We start from the raw sequence: 16,465 nt of genomic DNA on the forward strand, positions 1-16,465 counted from the left end.
AGAGTTAATCTTTAAAAATATCTTCATAATATAATCTTTTCGATTTGTCATTGCTATCTAGATGACTGCATTCTAATTATACAACTTCTAATATGTAGCCATGTGATTGTGGAATCTTCGTTATTGGCCTTATAACATAAGGCTCGCTTTTAACATTAAATTATAAACGAGTCAATTTTAGTTTTGTAATAATAGTGCGATAATAATATTTTAACTTATTTTATTTTTGATGGGGCTTTGAGTCTAGATAAAGGTAACAACGGACTATATAACATAAATATGCATAGTTATAAAATAAACTTAATTCTTTGTTACTATGAAAACGTACTAGCTCTATATGCACACCATGCTTGCGAAAGCAAATAAAAAGCTCAGTTGCGTAATAATATTATGTACTAAAAATATTGACATCTTATTTTATTAACATATTGTTACTTTAGGAATTTTGTAAATGTATTTATTACAAATTTTTATTAGATATAAATATGTAACTAAATTAGCTCTGAAAACGAGTTTGCATTGCACCCATAGCGTGCATATAGGAAAACTCAACATTTAAAAGGTATAAATATAATAATGTGGATATTTAAAGCATGAATAAAAGTTGGTTGAGATGGTAATTGTGTCATGCTATAATAAGCTAATTTTACTTTTGTTAATTGACATAACTTATGTAGACATTGGACAATTCTAACAGAGTAACAGGGGTGTCACGTGGCATTTATACATTGTCACGCATGCCTTTTAATAATGTAATTTTTCAACTTTTTGTAATTTGCTGAAACAAAACCAAAAGAAACCCTTTAACATACAAATAAAAGAATGCATTTAACTCGTTATAATTATAATTTACGACAAACAATTACAAATTACCAATTTGTTTCTTCTACACTAGCAAATAGCAATTATTAAATTAACTTCATAATCAAACTAATGTAAAGGTCTTATTTCAATTCCTTCAGCAATAAGACCCCCCTTCAAATGATGCCCTTTAATCTCCATTAGACTCATCTTCACAACCTTATTATGATCACTACAAGACCCACCAAAAAAAAATGCCCTAACTCGATTTCCATCCATCATCACGTACACCCGGGTGTATGAGAATGCTATTCTCCAACCCTTAATTTACCCTTGATGTCAAGATTTATGTGCGATTATAGTATAACAACCATTGGATGTGATGTTTCTTTCCAAAATCTTGGCGTAGGTACATAGTATTGTGGTACACTAGATCATTATCCACTTCGACTGATACTTCCATAGGCATAATATCCAAACCATATGCACGTTCAGACACCTTGAAAATTAGATAGGCACCATAAGTTGTTTTTGGTGATAACATTTTCATTTTTAGATAGCCATGTATTTCTAGCCATGATGTGGTTCTTAGCTCCACGTTTTCCTTAAATCTGAAATTAGTAAAACAAGTACATACTTATGTATTAAGATCATTTCGTACAATTAAGCTAATATATGTTCGTGATAGAGAATATATTTGAGATAATATTTTCTCGTAGATTTATCAGTTCATTACTTTTATTATTGATCTGAATCTTATAAGGAACTCTAGTTGATCTTGAACATGATTAAGAATTCAATATTAAATTTTTAGCAATTAATCTTTAAATTTAAAGAATTGAACAACATAATATATTCGTTTCATATTATGTGATTATTCACTATCTTAAAGGTTATTAAGGCTCTTGTTTAAATGGACTATTTTTCTTTTTTATTATCACCCTTTGTAATTTAACATATTCTTTTTTTTTAGAACATACATTTACATTGTCGTTTATCATACGCTTTGCAAATGATACATTTTTTTAGGTTTGTAAGGGATAAGACTCGATCTTATGATCTTTGAAATCAGGGATGATGCTTGTATCATTAAACCATCACATGCTGCTTAAAATACACTGGAGTATAAGATGATAATTTTAGAATAGTCTAGTGGAGGTTAACCTTGAATCAGAGACTTTTTCCAGGACCAATATAGTGGGGCGTTGGCCTATGCAATTGATAGTTCTCGTGCTAATAAAACGTAGGATTTGAGTTTGCTAAGCCTGTCTAAATTAAAAATCTGTATGGCAGCAAGTTTGGCACATATGTTAAACAAATTTAACAAGTACAATGATAAACTTTAGTCATCAATTAGTTTAGACAAAATAAAATACAAAACCTTTAATATTATAAAAAACTTGATATTACAAAGACTTTTACTTAGGGGTGTAAGTGGATTGGACTGGATTGAACTTTGCCAAATCCAAATCCAGTCCAAAGTTTTTTGGACTCGAGAAATTGAGTCCAAGTCCGATCCAAATATTTTTTGAGTCCAGTCCAATCCAGACCGATAATTTTTTCTTGAGTCCGATTCCAGTCCAGTCCAGTCCGATTATTATATCTTTTTTCCCTATTTAGATTCAATGATTCACAACCTTTGTTTTAGATACTTGAGCATTTGACATCTGATTCAATTATCAATATCCACAAATTAGATTGAAAGCTTAAATTAAAGCGAAATACTATGAATAAAAAGCTGAATTAGATGCTTACCTTGATCTAAGTTGAGAGGGAGCATAGAGACTGATAATTAATCTGAGGGAGAAATAGAGAATGCGAGAGTCGAGATAGAGAGGTAGAAAGAAAATGAAGAGTAAGAGAAAGTGAGTAGTAAGGACTAAGGAGTGAAATGAGATAGAATTAGTCGGCTAATAGCCTAATACTGCAGTACTGCTAGTATCATTTACTTATTTAACAAATGGAGCTAAGTGCAATAGTCTGGCGCCAAGTAAAATTGTCTGGCGCTAGTTGAGATATTTAGAGAGGGAAGGTTGAAAACTCCAAAATTTTAAAAATAGTATCAGTTTTTTTTTAATATATACATTATATATGTATTAAATATATATTATATATAAAAATATTTTTGGACTGGACTGGACTTATTGGACTCCAAAGGGATGAGTCCAAATCCAGTCCAAAAATATTTGGACTCAAAAATTTGAGTCCGTTGAGTCCGAAAATTTTTCAGTCCAATCCAATCCGACAAGTTTGACTGGACTGGTTTGGACTCTGGACTTTTCGTAGTCCGCTTACACCCCTACTTTTACTTCATGAGTTCTATTTTTAGACTTTTAGTTGCAACAAAGGATCGATGGGAAAAAAGTGTAAAACATGTCGTCTACAGTGAGGAAAAAGATTTTTTATATACTCATATGATTACAGTGGGGAAAAGAGGTAAGAGAAAATATTTTTTTTTGAAAAATAATAAAGTTCATGTGATGAGAAGAGATATAGAAAAAAACATATCTAAAATAGGTGATGTTACAGCCAAAAAAGAACACTCAAACATAAAAGTGTTGCAAATAAAAGAGAATGGAGAAAGTATTAAGTTTTTTTTTAACGGGAGAAAGTATTATGTTAACTTTAATACTTAATGCTAATCAATTATTAGTCTACAATTATACTTATTATTGTATTAGATGCAATAGCTACTTTTTCCTTCTAACAAACCAAGACACTTACTCCCTCCACTTTTTTTTATTTGCTACATTTTCAAAAAGGGTTGCTCCCTTCACATTGAATTTCAACATCACTTAAAAGCCAATAGAGATTCTATACATCTCAAAATTATATGGTTGTGTCAGTGTATCCCTCTGAGAAGTTGCTCTTTATTTCATATTCTATCCCATCACTATTTTCTCTTCTGTTCTCTAGAGTGAGACAACTCATATGCCCAGAATGAGGCTCTACTTATTTATTGTTTATGCTTTGAGTTTGCTCTAACAATTAGAGTGAATCGGCGACAAGTTCAACGAGCACATGATATGGCAAAATTGTGTGCATGCTAATAAAGATAATGAAAATTTACAAACTTTGATAGATCTATCTAATAAATTTTCCTCAGTAATTGTAAGGAATTGAGAGATAAGAATGTTTAGTAATGGTGCGCCATGGGTTAAGGCGGCAGTAGGAAAATGGTGTGATCTCAACCCACTTTTCATAATTTGCATCAGACCTCGACGATGTAAAATAGTTTTCGTACTAGTGAACAAAATTTTTGGCAGTGGTGTATCAAGCCAATTGACAGTGGAAAATTAGTGGTGCTTGGGTTAAGGTGGCGATGGTGCTTGGGTCCTATGGCAAATCTAGTGAGGCAAATTAATTTAGTATTGTGATTAAATTATTTAATTAACTTGATTAATTATGGTCCCCAATTTTCTCTCTATAGATTTCTTGAGATGTGTGCCATTTTTCACTTATCAAAAAATGAAAAAAGTACATCAATAGCTTAATTGTCATCTCATCTTATAAAAAAGCAATATTGATTGTAAACGAGATTTTGTTAAAATCTTTAACTTGTCTCCACAAGTCATGAGTGTACTATTAAAGCTAATCAAGTCTAATAATCAGTTACATCAAGTTCATGTAAAAGTTAGAAATAACTCATATAGGGAGAAGCTGCAACCACAAATAGAACGTCACTCCATGTCTTAAGAAAACGTACATCGATTAAATAACAACATACAACATATCACTAATACAACCACACAAAAACAAAAAACGGATGACTAATGGATGTGATAGGAGAAGCAAATGTCAATCACGATCTGAACGAACCAAAGGCAAGATTTGCATCTCGCCGCATGAGCAATCCCAACGAACTTCTGACGCGTGGGATTGTGGGCTCATGAACTGTGAAAAAGTCGACTCAGGAATCTCTCTCGATAGTACGTCATGTCAAAGACTGTATTATCACTGTTCTTTTTCCCTAATGATTTTGTATTATCTTCTTTTTTTTTTCTTTTATGAGGGCAAAGACTTTGTATTATCTTTTTGTCAAAAAAACCACAACAATTGATTATTCGCAATAAAAACTACAAATAATTACGAGTTTAGACAACAACACATCATAAAAATTACCCGCAGAAGCTCATCTCACGTGAGGTGCTACACCTGTCACTTACGAAACCATCAAATTAATTTTTATTTTTTTTTAAACAAGAAAAACTTAAGCTCCTAGAATAGGACCAACCTAAAACATCGAATCCATCAAATTAGTAGCAACTAAGGGCCGAAACTAGACAAAATTTAATCAAACAAAATTATTTGCAGTGACAACTTCTCAAGCAACTACTCATCTCTTCAATCTCGGTCTGGCTCAAACCAAAATGACTGAAGACTAAATTCTAAAACAATGGATTTACCACGAAATTTCAGAAATAACTCAATTTGGCATATATATGCCAATATGCCATAATCTTGAAGCTGTAGTAGATGAAGCAGTGAGAAACAATCAGTCGACGTGGGAAGAATAGGAGACACCTCTTCAAGTACTTCCCTCAAATCTGCTACTAATTGGTTTGTTGATTCTGATAACAAAAAATTAGTAGTCTTTCGCAACTGATGCAATTCTACAATCAGCTAGTTAAAAAGTTGCACAAATTGTTTTTTTTAGCAATCTAGAAAAGAATTGAAACAGAACCCTCAGCTAATCAATAGAGAAAGTTATTCGATCACAGGTTGATCAGAATTAGCATGGTATAGCTTGCATCACTGGGAACTGGCCAAATCAAAATTTTGAAACTGGAGAAACTATGATAAACAATAAATCATATTGTTAAAAACAGAAAATTAAAGTTCATACATTAGGTGAAAAAACTCAGATAAATGTTGGAAATATTTCAATTCCCTGATCTCCACAAAGAAGACCTCATAATGAGCTGGGTAGATCCATTTATCATCATTGCATATAATAGTCGAATAAAAGACAAATCAGTAAAAGAAACAAAGATAACACCCAGAAAAATTTTAAAGGCTGAAAATTTCTATAGTTTTAGAGAAAAAGTTGCAGAGTATGAGTATCTTATCCAAAAAAAAAAAAAAAAATCACCTTCGTATGGTAACAGCACATTCAAAGCAGAAGAAAACTTAATGACCAGATACTACCCAACCTTCATCGTTTCGACTTTCGAGCATAAGAATAAACACCAACCCAATGAGATTCTCGAATTTTCGGATACTTTTATCCCTACTACTTCCTTTCGTTTGTCTGTCCCGTATAATGTTTACTTAATCTGCATTAGAAAACAAACAGAATGGAAGACCCTAGCTAATCAATAGAGGATATCAGAATTCGCATAATTAGACTACATAGAACACCGGGAACTGAGACGAATCAAACAAGTATTTTAAGAAAATCAGATTGAGATTAAATTAAATTTATGCTACTTGAAAGGGGAAGAAAACTCAGATAAATGTTGGAAGTAAGTCAATTCCCTGATCTCCACAAAAGAAGACCTCATAATGAGCTGGGTATAACAAGCATTTATCATCATTGCTTTTGATTTTCACAAACATTATAATGCAATTGATTTAGAAGGAGTGACTAAATTTTATGACGAAAGAAGCCGATAGACGGGGCGATAGGGGAGATATATTTCTTCCTGATTTTATCCCATTGAAATTGATACTTCAAACTTCAAACAATAAGTAGCACATAACTCAAAAAAATGCAAATAGATCCTTCAGCTAATCAGTAAAAGGAATAATCGAACATGAACTTCCTGTGACACAAGAAATCAAACCCAAATCAAACAATAAACACAAACAAATGATAAAAGTATAAATCAAATTCTTAAAAACAATGAATATTGAAAGGGGAAACAATGCTCAGATAAATATTGGAAATAAGTCAATTCCTTGATCTCCACAAAGAAGACCTCGTAATGAGCTGGGTATAATAAGCATTTATCATCATCGCATTTAATCTATTCTTCATACATAACAAAAATCAGAAAAAGAATCAAAAAACTTTCTAAATAATTAGATAACCAATTCAAACGGAAAGAGAGTCAGTTCAAGATTGATACAAACTTAGGCTTCGCTTGGTTGAGCGTAAAACATCTTGAGTATAAGAAAATACAATTCCAAAATAAATTTCAGTTGTTTGGTTCCATATAAGAAAGATGACAGACATGAAAACTTTGCAAACCAAACAATATAAAATTGAGAATAGACGGAAATGTTTTACGCCCTATCAAACGGACACAAGTCTGAAGCAATAGATGACAATTCGAGATTGATATGAAGGTGCAAAATGTCATCCAGTAACATTGGAGCATATCTCTATTGACTAAAGAGATGGCTCAAGCAGAAAGGATAAATTCTTCTACGCACTAATTAGTAATTACATCTCATAAATCATACTAACAACAATTTCTGACAAAAAATGTAATGCGCGATCACACAAATCACAAATCTGAAGAGCTAATTAACTAAAGAAAAACTACAACAAATCAGGATTAGCCCAGTCTTAGAAATTAACGTGAGAAATTTCTTCAGGGTATAATTGATGTTTTATCTATAAAAAAAAAAAGCGCATCTCCATGTCACTAATTTGAGATAGAGTTTGCCCTTCACATTACAAAGATAAAATTAATTTACGCACAGATAAAATCTTCAAAATCATCATTTTTGATTTCCAAGAAGAACTATGTGCGCATACAGTTTGACTATGTATTTTATATGATTTTGATACTAAAACCAACCTGATAATTTAAGCATATAAAAGCCATGAAAATAAGATATAAGAAACTTGTAACTAAAAATTCAAATAAAGAGAGTGAGTTACGAAAATAAGACGGTGAGTGGCTTCAGAAGCATACGCGACACCATATGTGCAATTTCAGTTTTTTGGTTTGGACTGCGCACGTAGATGAAGCGGCGAGGTTTATAGCGAGAAAACTGGTAGGTTTTAATGGGAAAAGCAGAGAAACCCTAAAATAGTAGAAGGGTGAGGGTTGAGGAAAGAATGGGCCTGATTGTTTTTTCTATCTTTTGGTTTTTGGGATTTGGGTTTTATGAGAGGGGTTTCAAGTTTTAAGATCCATTAACGAATTGATTATTACTTGAGCTTTTGAGATCTAAGATCCATTAGAGAAGTATTTGCTATATATATTAGTTTCACCCAAAAGTTCGTAGGTTCCGTAAGTATTTTCTAACCCGGCTTTGCTATAAAAGTTTTATTCTTAGGAAGCGTTTTTCTTATAGCAAGGTCATCCTGCGATTTGGGAGTACAAAATTTATCCCATGCAATCAGAGGCGTTACATTTTTATCTTTATTTTGTTGTTAGAATAATTTCCTATGAAAAATATCGATGGATTTAGCTAAGCCTGTAGGGAGCATGATGGAGGCACAGATATAAGACGGTAAGACTTTAAGATTACTCTGTATGAGGGTGAGCCTCCCAGCTTTGGACAGAAAACCATATTCCCAGATATTTATCCTTTGATCAGTCTTTTGAACAATATGAGCGAGGTCATCTTTAGAAGAATGGTGGGAATTAAAGAATATTCTCAAGTACCTTTCCAGAGAAGAATTGGGCAACGTATTAGCCCTATATGCACCCAAAGTATACAAATGCATATAGAAAATTAAAATAAATTAGCTTGAATAGCTGTCTTTGCATTTTGTTCTTAAAAAAAAGGTTGTTCAGTTTTAATGTACTGTTTTTTCATCCAATTTTCATTTAAATGAAGCAGGTAGTTATTCTTTTGGTATTCTTAATGTGTTGCCATATGTATGAAGTATAATAGAGATAAAATTTGACCAATAATTTTGCTAATATATAGGACGTGTTCGACAATCATTTTCATGTAAATTTTAGCGTTTGAAATAATTTAAAACTCTAATAATGGTTAAAAGTTGTGTTTGGTGATATAGTCTTTAGAGTACCTTTTCATGCTTGAACTAGTGTTTTGGGAATAAACTATAAATATTAGCTTTTGGGGTTGATGTAGCTTTTGGAGCAACTTTTAACGATTTAAAATGTTTTTTATTTATTTAAAACTCACGACTAATTTTATCGGATACTAATTATAATAAAAACTATTTTCACAATCAAACACTAACAACCAATATCTAACATCTGACAACTAGTACAACTGTACAACAGTTAACCGCCACTCCTATAGCTAACTGCTACTTCTACATCTAACTGCTACTACAAGATCTAGTTTTGATGAACAAGCCCATATTTTCCTATTCTCAATATTAGTTGCAACATTTGCATATTTATGAAGTTCTAAGTTAGTTGCAACATTGCGTTGATTTGTATGTATTATTTTTATCTCTTTCTTAATTACACGAGTCTCTTTTTATTTATCTCTTTATTTATATTTTTGTAGGCCCTCCTAATTTGCGTCTTTTCCCATATGACAACTTAAAAAATACACATTTGACCAAACCTAATTATTCACCTTTGATTGAATTTTGATCCCATTTGACCAAACCTAATTATTCACCCTTGGTTGAATTTTGATCCAATGACTCTCATTATTCATAACTTCCACTATAATCTAAACTCAAACCCGACTTGTATCATTACCACCCCTATTAGTGTGCGTCGACCTCATAGGCTCATACCCTATCGAAAAAAAAAAAAGTAAAGACCAAAGAGGCGTGGAATCATCGTATTTGTTCTAGTGATCCCGTCACTTTTAAACCCCACTTTAATACGTATGTTCAATTAAAACAATAAAGTTACAGAAGACTAGTATTCCTCGTTGATATATTCCCTTTTCCCACATCAAACCATCACCCACTCCTCTTCAGTGTTGTTTCCATTTAACAATTATCCCATTCTCTCTCCTCCATAACTTGTTCTATCATATTCATAGCAATAATAATGTCCGACATCAATGGTGGTAGCAACTCAGAATACCCTTCTACCAGAAGTATTAGCAGCCAACTTTCTGAAGAAGAACCTTTTTTATTCACCTTGGATCTCGTTTCCGCTGCCAAACGCAACCTTAAGTTCCTCCGTTACGTGGATGATTCTCATTGGCTCCACCATCCTCCTACTCTCATTGAAGCCATTCGCAGGTTTCTCATCATACTCTTTTTTTTTTTTCTTATTCAATACTCTTTGTTTTTACTACACAAAATCCTTTTTAATTTTGAAATGGTAACATAATAAATAATCATACACCTTGATCGGGTGTTTAATGATTTTGGAGGGATTATTTACTAGCAACATATATTTTCATAATCATAAATTCATAATGATAATTTTTTTGTAATAATAACAATTTGTTTTTTTTGATGTAAAATGAGCGACTAGGTGAAGTGATGTAGACGGGATTCTATCCTGTTTTGGGTATTACCCCATAAAATTTTACCGACTAAGTTAGATGACATTTATATATGTAATGATACTAGCGAGTCGTTTATGTTTTTTCAATTATTAGAATATTTTGACATTTATCTATAGGAAGCATAAATGTAAGAATGTAAGGTTAGGAGTTAGCTCAAGTGGGTAGAGCACTCCCTTGGTTCCGGGGGGTTAGGAGCATTATGCTGGGGTTTTTCATTTGCATGCTATGTATGCCTTACCAGTTAATATGTTGGTTTACTTTTGACGAAGGAACTTGCTTACCTAGGTCCCTATTAACCGAACAACTTATTGTAATTCCTAGGAAACCAAAATACATTTGAAAAAGAAATTCATAGGAAATGTTACCAAACAAGGACTTTTTTTAGTGATTAAAGTTAGCACCTTCAAAGTTAAAATAACCCAAGAATTTGGAAATAATCGTGATAAAAGAATAATGAGAGATTGTACTTAACTACTCAATTACTATATGAAATTATGACTTAAAGACTGATAGCATCGATTTGCTTTTGTGTCTGACTTCTCTGGAGTGGATTTCTTATAAAACATTATCAGTTTTCAAACGATCCAGATTAATGTTTTTGTGGGCCAATGAATTATTATCATCTCTAAAGGTCTTTGGATTATATTGTATGGATTGTATAGAAAGAAAGTTTCTCTTTTTGGCTGGATGCATTACTTTTCATTATTGATTTTTCTAGTCTTGTTGATATTTTTACTAAAATATAAATGTTACCATCAATCACTTTGAAAATGATGTTTTTTTTCTCTTTGTGGGAAAAAGAAATATCTGGAGATGACATTTCAACCAAAGGTTAGATGGTGTACACGCTAGTACATAGATAGATCATGGTGCGCACATGTACATGAATAACAAGCCAAATGAATATATGTACAGTTGGTACATGTTCATTGGTATTGGTCTCTGTGTACATAACATAGTCGTTCATGTTCATCGTAAGTATGATTATCTTCCTACGGATGTGTGTATGTATTAATATGAACATTTTAACCCTATGGACAAATAATTTTTTATCAATGCAACAAACATCAGTTTTAATCAGTGAAAGAGAAACAGTTCAATCAAGTGATTCAAAAACATAGCCTAAGTTAGAGTATCTTAGATTAAGTTAATGCAAACCGTTAGTTAATCTGTACATGTAAATTTGCATTCTACTTGCTATTCATAATATATGTAAACATATAACTCCAAGTACAAAATTAAACCAATGATTCTCTGGTCAGATATGAGGAACTCTGGATGCCATTGATTTCTGATCTAACAGTTGGGCAGAACCAACGGCCACCGATGATTCTCCCTCCATTTGATATTGAATGGGTTTGGTACTGCCACACTCTTAACCCGGTAACTTAATCTTAAGCCATTTTGATTAAATTTGAAGATTTTTTTTTCTGCCTTTAGCTTTTATTGCTTACAAAAATTTAAGTACAAAACATAATGTCGGATAGGTTCACTACCGAGAGTACTGCAAAACGAGGTTCTCAAAGGTGATAGGGAAGGCAACAATTTTCGACGAGGAGAATGAGGATTATGCTGTAGATATGTGCAGGAAAATATGGAAGAAAAGGTACCCAAATGAAGCATTTGAGAATGAAGTGGAGTCTGAAATGTTATTAAGAGAAGAGGAAAAAAGTGGCAATGAGGAAATATTGATGGGTGAGATAGGTAAACAAAGGGGTTTATATGAGAGGTTTCTTAAAGAGCCTTACATGGGAGAAATAGTGTACTTAATTGCAGCAAAGAGGAGATACAAGAAATTTTTACATCTGATGGTAATCCAACAAGATGATGGGGATGTTGATGGTGATGCTTCTTCAAGTGTCTTGGTCCCTGCTGTTGATATCTTGCTCATGTGGCTCACTCACCAGGTTAGTTATTACATTTAGGGTCCACCTCTTTTGGTTTTCATGTATGAGTTCGTTTTGTTTTTTCATGTATAAGTTCATGCACCACAGGTTGATAATTTGGCGCATCTCTACATAAGCTTTAAACAATTAAATTGTGCTAGAATTGAATTCTAGCGAATGTTGTCAGGACTAGGATTCTACTTTGAGTCGGTAGAGGAGTATTTAGGATAGGATTATGATATTTAATAAACATAAAATCCTACTACTAGACAATTATGTTTTTTTCAAATATCTTTTCTAATATTGATGTATATACATGTTAAAAAGAGGGTAAGAAGGGGTGGGGAGAAGGGTAAAAATTTGATTTTAGTGTGATGGAAAATGAAGAACCCTCAGTGATATACTGATAGTAGATATAATTATTCTAATAATTTCCTAAGTTCAAGATAAATTATTAACATAATTATATCTACAATTATCATGATTCGATATGGTCAGTATTGGTCATGTACAATCTGCAATGAGTATCGACATAATACTGATAGTGAGTGAAACAGGATCATTTTTTGGATCATCATATTGTTCATTGCTTTAAATTGAGTCATATTGGTTGATTCAAATAAGTCAGTAAAAATTTGTTGATTTGAGGTCCACATTATTTAGCAAAAAATTGGACTCAGCTGTAAAGATTACCCTGAAATTTCTGTGGTTTTATATAGTCACACACTCATTCATCCCAAATATAACATTCACATGAACTAGAGCTACCCAACGGTATATGCAGCTGACACCAAGCACGTGGAAGATGAGCTGCTACTGAAGGTGGTAGGCCCGTGGGATCCTTCAGTGAAAGAAGAAGACATAGAGGAAACAAAGTTGCTTTGGGAGGCCACTTTTGATCAGCCATATGAGAAAGCTGGGGGAAGTATAGCCGTTGATTTGCTAGGCGGTTTTGCTGTCCAAAGCTTGGTTTACTGGCTGGTTTCAGACTCTGATGTTAATATAAATTACAAGTCATTGCGCCCAAGATTCTTACTAGAGGTTAGTTGGATGTTGAAACTTCCTTCACTACTAATATAACTGCATTATTTTTTACTGTGAAGATTATATATTAGCAACTTGTTCTAATATAGAAGTATTAGATTATTAGACTTGACAAGATCTCCAAATCTCTACATGGGGGCAACTAGGCATGCTTTGTCGTCATTTTCCAACTATCTCTATCATTTCAGTTTTAATATTGTATGATTGCTAACAAAATCTTTGATGAAGTGATCTATTATAGATTTTCAAATGAGAAATAAAGTAAGGCGTTTTTTTTGGACAAATGGTGTTTATTGATGTTCAAAAGAGTAATTTATTGTCATCATTGATAGAGATTAGAGAATATGTAAGACAAAATGAAAGTTAGGTATTCTGATTAACAAGACATCTTAGTCAATAGTTTAATTTCTTCATGAGATTGTGACCAGATTACCAACTGATGATTGACATTTAATAATATGCCTTACTACACAGAACTTACTCCATTTTATATAAAATGTTGCTTGCAATTTTCAAGGTGAATTTGGACTGTTAATGAATCTTATCATATGTTGATAGAAATTATAAATCTTATATTTTAAACTTAGATTTAACTCAAACCAACCAATATACATTTTCTATTTTCTTATTAATATATAGTGAGAGAAAATGTTAGCCTAAAGTTCATCTTCAAAAAGGAAAAGCGACAGTAAAAATGGAAGAACTTGTTTCTCTTACGCCTTTTGTCGCTTCTTGTTTATACTATTAAGCTGGTCTTGACTCGATTGACCAAAATATATAGCAATTAAACTTTGCAATGAAGATCTGAATATCTGCATACTCAATAACTTTGAACTGAAATATATAGTTAGAGCAACCATTTTTGTGCTTGTATGTATCATTTGGTCAAAGTTGTTGCACTAATTATAGATGGAAGTCTCTAGTACTCTGCTTGAAGTGTTTGTTGCTAATTAAATCACCACATGTGAGGATCAGTTATGTGTATTTGTGAGGCTGAGGTCACATATGGATGCAACACAAGCAGAAAAGACACGCGAGTTCTTGCGCCTACGAATGTTTAGATGTCACAAGGAGCACAAGTTTGACAAGCCCGTTTCAAGGTTCGCTCCAGATTCATGGCAAAAGGCTTGGCATTTCTATTCCGAGTTTGGAACCAAGGGAGTCAGGATTGAGCTTCGCCATTCAGGAAATCTCTGTTTCTCGGGCACTGGTTTGCTGGATACTGTCTCTTTTATGTGGAATGACTTGCTCCGTGCACCATCTCTGGCATTTGGAAGTGAAGTTGATCAGAAAATTAGGGTCTTCACCTCAATTACTCCACCCGTTCAAGCACCATACCTGTTGAAATGTGTTCCTGATCGCGTCAGTGATGATTCTGGTGCTATGATCTCTGATGTAATGCTTAAGCTAAATCAGTATCGGCCCCAGGAAGGAAGATGGTTATCTCGAACTGTCCTCGATCATGCAGGACGTGAATGCTTTGTGGTTCGTGTAAGGTGAGCCTTCTCTTTCCCAAATTGGAGGAGCATTTTTCTTGTTCCTCAAGTTAATCACTGCTTTTGCCAATGAGACCTTCCGGTGAACATAAATACTTCATTGGTATCTGCTGGAGAGAACATCATTTACTTATGCAGATGAGCTAGTTGAGATCAGAGAGTGTTGGTTGGGAGGAAAACATTTTCCTGAAAAAGTGAATTTTCTATCTTCCCCTGTTTGGTTTGGGTAAATAATAATTTTCCAAATGATATGGAAAATTGTTGTTTCCCTTTCTAACATAAGGAATACAGTGTGTCTATGTTGTCTTCCTCTTGATAATTTACCTTCCTCTTCTTTTATCCCATTCATCTCCTCTCCTCTCCATTTTCACTTCTCCCTTTCTGTCAACTTTTCGGAACCAAACAAAAGAAAAACTAATGTACAATTGTGTTTTCCCTTGGAAAATAATTTCCCATGTTTTCGGTCCAACCAAACTGAGCCTTATAGCATTAACTTTCTTCTTTCATAGGGGGGTAAAAGGCTAAAAGCTATTTGGTACGGTTAGGAATTGGACCTGGTCCATGTAAAGGCTATAAAGAGACTTTAGCTGACATCTGTTGGGGTTTGTAATTGGCTGACAGTCGATTACGTGATGGTAGAACGCTAACGAGGTCTGTTAAGCTGATGCCTTACATGCAAAACTAGATACTACCCATTATATAATTTGTGCATCAAGTATTAGGGTACCGGGTCTGATAGAATTGTGCTGGGTAAGTAGCATATTCAGCCTCCTAATTAAATGAATGTGCCCAATGTACAGAGTAGGTGGGGGATTTTGGAGGAGAGGGGGTGAGGCCCCAGAGACAGTGAACTGGGAAGATCGGATTATTGAGATACGCGAAGGTCCATGGTCTTATGTGGCAGGTTCTACAATTGGCAAAGCCCCTGGTATACAACTGCACATCCACATAGTTTACCTTCTTATACACCATAACAACTGAATAGGCGAACGACTGAATGTATTACACATGATTGCAGATAAAGTGGTGGGAACAGCAAAGCCTAAAGAGGAACCAAATGAGAAAACTTCATGGTGCTTTTCAACTGGGGATGAACTGACAGTGCAGTGGGAATCAACAACTTCCATGGAAACTCTTAGCCTTACGCTTAATACCCACCATATTGACTCTTCAGTAAGACTTGAGACGATTAACCATCTCATATTCTATTTTTAAGCGTTACATTGTAGAATTTTACTGAGACATCTGATATCAAAACATTTACCTCTTTTACAGGTCAAGTTGTTGAAGGGTCGGAAAATGCAGTATGAGGTGAGTAAAGAAGAGAAAAAACTAGGTAAAACAGAAGATGAAATAGAAGAAGGGTTTGTGACAGTTGTTAGGTTTTCTGATGAGAACCCGAATGGAAAAGCTACCGCGCTTATCAACTGGAAGCTTCTGGCAGTGGAATTTTCGCCAGAAGAAGATGCTGTTTTCGTGCTGTTATTGTGCCTTGCAATACTGAGGAGTGTTTCTGAGATGAGAAAAGAAGATGTGGGAGGATTGTTAGTAAGGCGAAGACTGAAAGAGGCCAAGTATGGAGAGAGGGATTGGGGTTCTATTATACTTCATCCTTCTTCATGCAATGCATCTTCGGTTTCTTCCCCTCACATTCTGCCTTGGTATTGGAATGCTAAGGTTGTTTTAGGACACGATCCTAGCGCCGAGCATACTTTAAATCAACCAAGTTTTTCTTTGGCTGAAGGTGGTGAAAAATTGTATAAGAGGGGTATTATTTCATGAAAAATTGTTACTTGTTTTCAGTTTTGGTGCTGAGAAATAACGTGGATCAAAAAGGGGAAATGAGGAGTTTGCATATTGATCCATACGAGTGAGGCTGTA

General features: G+C 33.7%; 2 protein-coding genes, 1 long non-coding RNA gene, 3 other non-coding genes and 1 pseudogene across 7 annotated transcripts; 1 reads left to right on the forward strand and 6 right to left on the reverse strand.

Annotated features, from left to right (window-relative positions):
• Window positions 1-930: 930 nt before the first annotated feature.
• Window positions 931-2,468, reverse strand: LOC125496789 (F-box protein PP2-B15-like). The gene is made up of 4 exons (XM_048642380.1): window positions 2,454-2,468; window positions 2,018-2,083; window positions 1,173-1,405; window positions 931-1,033 (listed from the first exon to the last, which is right to left on the reverse strand). The coding sequence occupies exons 1-4, from the start codon at window positions 2,466-2,468 to the stop codon at window positions 931-933; spliced, it is 417 nt and encodes a 138-aa protein (XP_048498337.1).
• Window positions 2,469-4,963: 2,495 nt separating this feature from the next.
• On the reverse strand, window positions 4,964-8,175 carry LOC109134760 (uncharacterized). Its single transcript, XR_007273679.1, has 2 exons — window positions 7,634-8,175; window positions 4,964-6,077 (listed from the first exon to the last, which is right to left on the reverse strand). It is a non-coding gene; the product is annotated as an uncharacterized LOC109134760 (long non-coding RNA).
• LOC125497225 (small nucleolar RNA snoR53Y) lies at window positions 5,481-5,564 on the reverse strand. Its single transcript, XR_007273857.1, has one exon. It is a non-coding gene; the product is annotated as a small nucleolar RNA snoR53Y (small nucleolar RNA).
• Window positions 5,656-5,754, reverse strand: LOC125497221 (small nucleolar RNA snoR69Y; annotated as a pseudogene).
• LOC125497220 (small nucleolar RNA snoR69Y) lies at window positions 6,242-6,345 on the reverse strand. Its single transcript, XR_007273854.1, has one exon. It is a non-coding gene; the product is annotated as a small nucleolar RNA snoR69Y (small nucleolar RNA).
• LOC125497219 (small nucleolar RNA snoR69Y) lies at window positions 6,665-6,770 on the reverse strand. Its single transcript, XR_007273853.1, has one exon. It is a non-coding gene; the product is annotated as a small nucleolar RNA snoR69Y (small nucleolar RNA).
• A 1,405-nt stretch (window positions 8,176-9,580) lies between the features above and the next one.
• On the forward strand, window positions 9,581-16,465 carry LOC104890340 (glycine-rich domain-containing protein 1). 2 transcript variants are annotated; one of them, XM_010675781.4, is made up of 8 exons: window positions 9,581-9,886; window positions 11,421-11,541; window positions 11,646-12,065; window positions 12,807-13,085; window positions 14,064-14,584; window positions 15,385-15,512; window positions 15,603-15,757; window positions 15,860-16,465. In XM_010675781.4, the coding sequence occupies exons 1-8, from the start codon at window positions 9,690-9,692 to the stop codon at window positions 16,364-16,366; spliced, it is 2,328 nt and encodes a 775-aa protein (XP_010674083.1). In that variant the 5' UTR covers window positions 9,581-9,689; the 3' UTR covers window positions 16,367-16,465. The 2 variants fall into 2 exon arrangements, with proteins under 2 accessions (XP_010674083.1, XP_057250472.1); XM_057394489.1 differs by lacking the exon at window positions 11,421-11,541 and having other exon boundaries at window positions 9,747-9,886.

Source organism: Beta vulgaris, chromosome 4 (assembly GCF_026745355.1).
Source record: "Beta vulgaris subsp. vulgaris cultivar EL10 chromosome 4, EL10.2, whole genome shotgun sequence".
NCBI lineage: Eukaryota > Viridiplantae > Streptophyta > Magnoliopsida > Caryophyllales > Amaranthaceae > Beta > Beta vulgaris.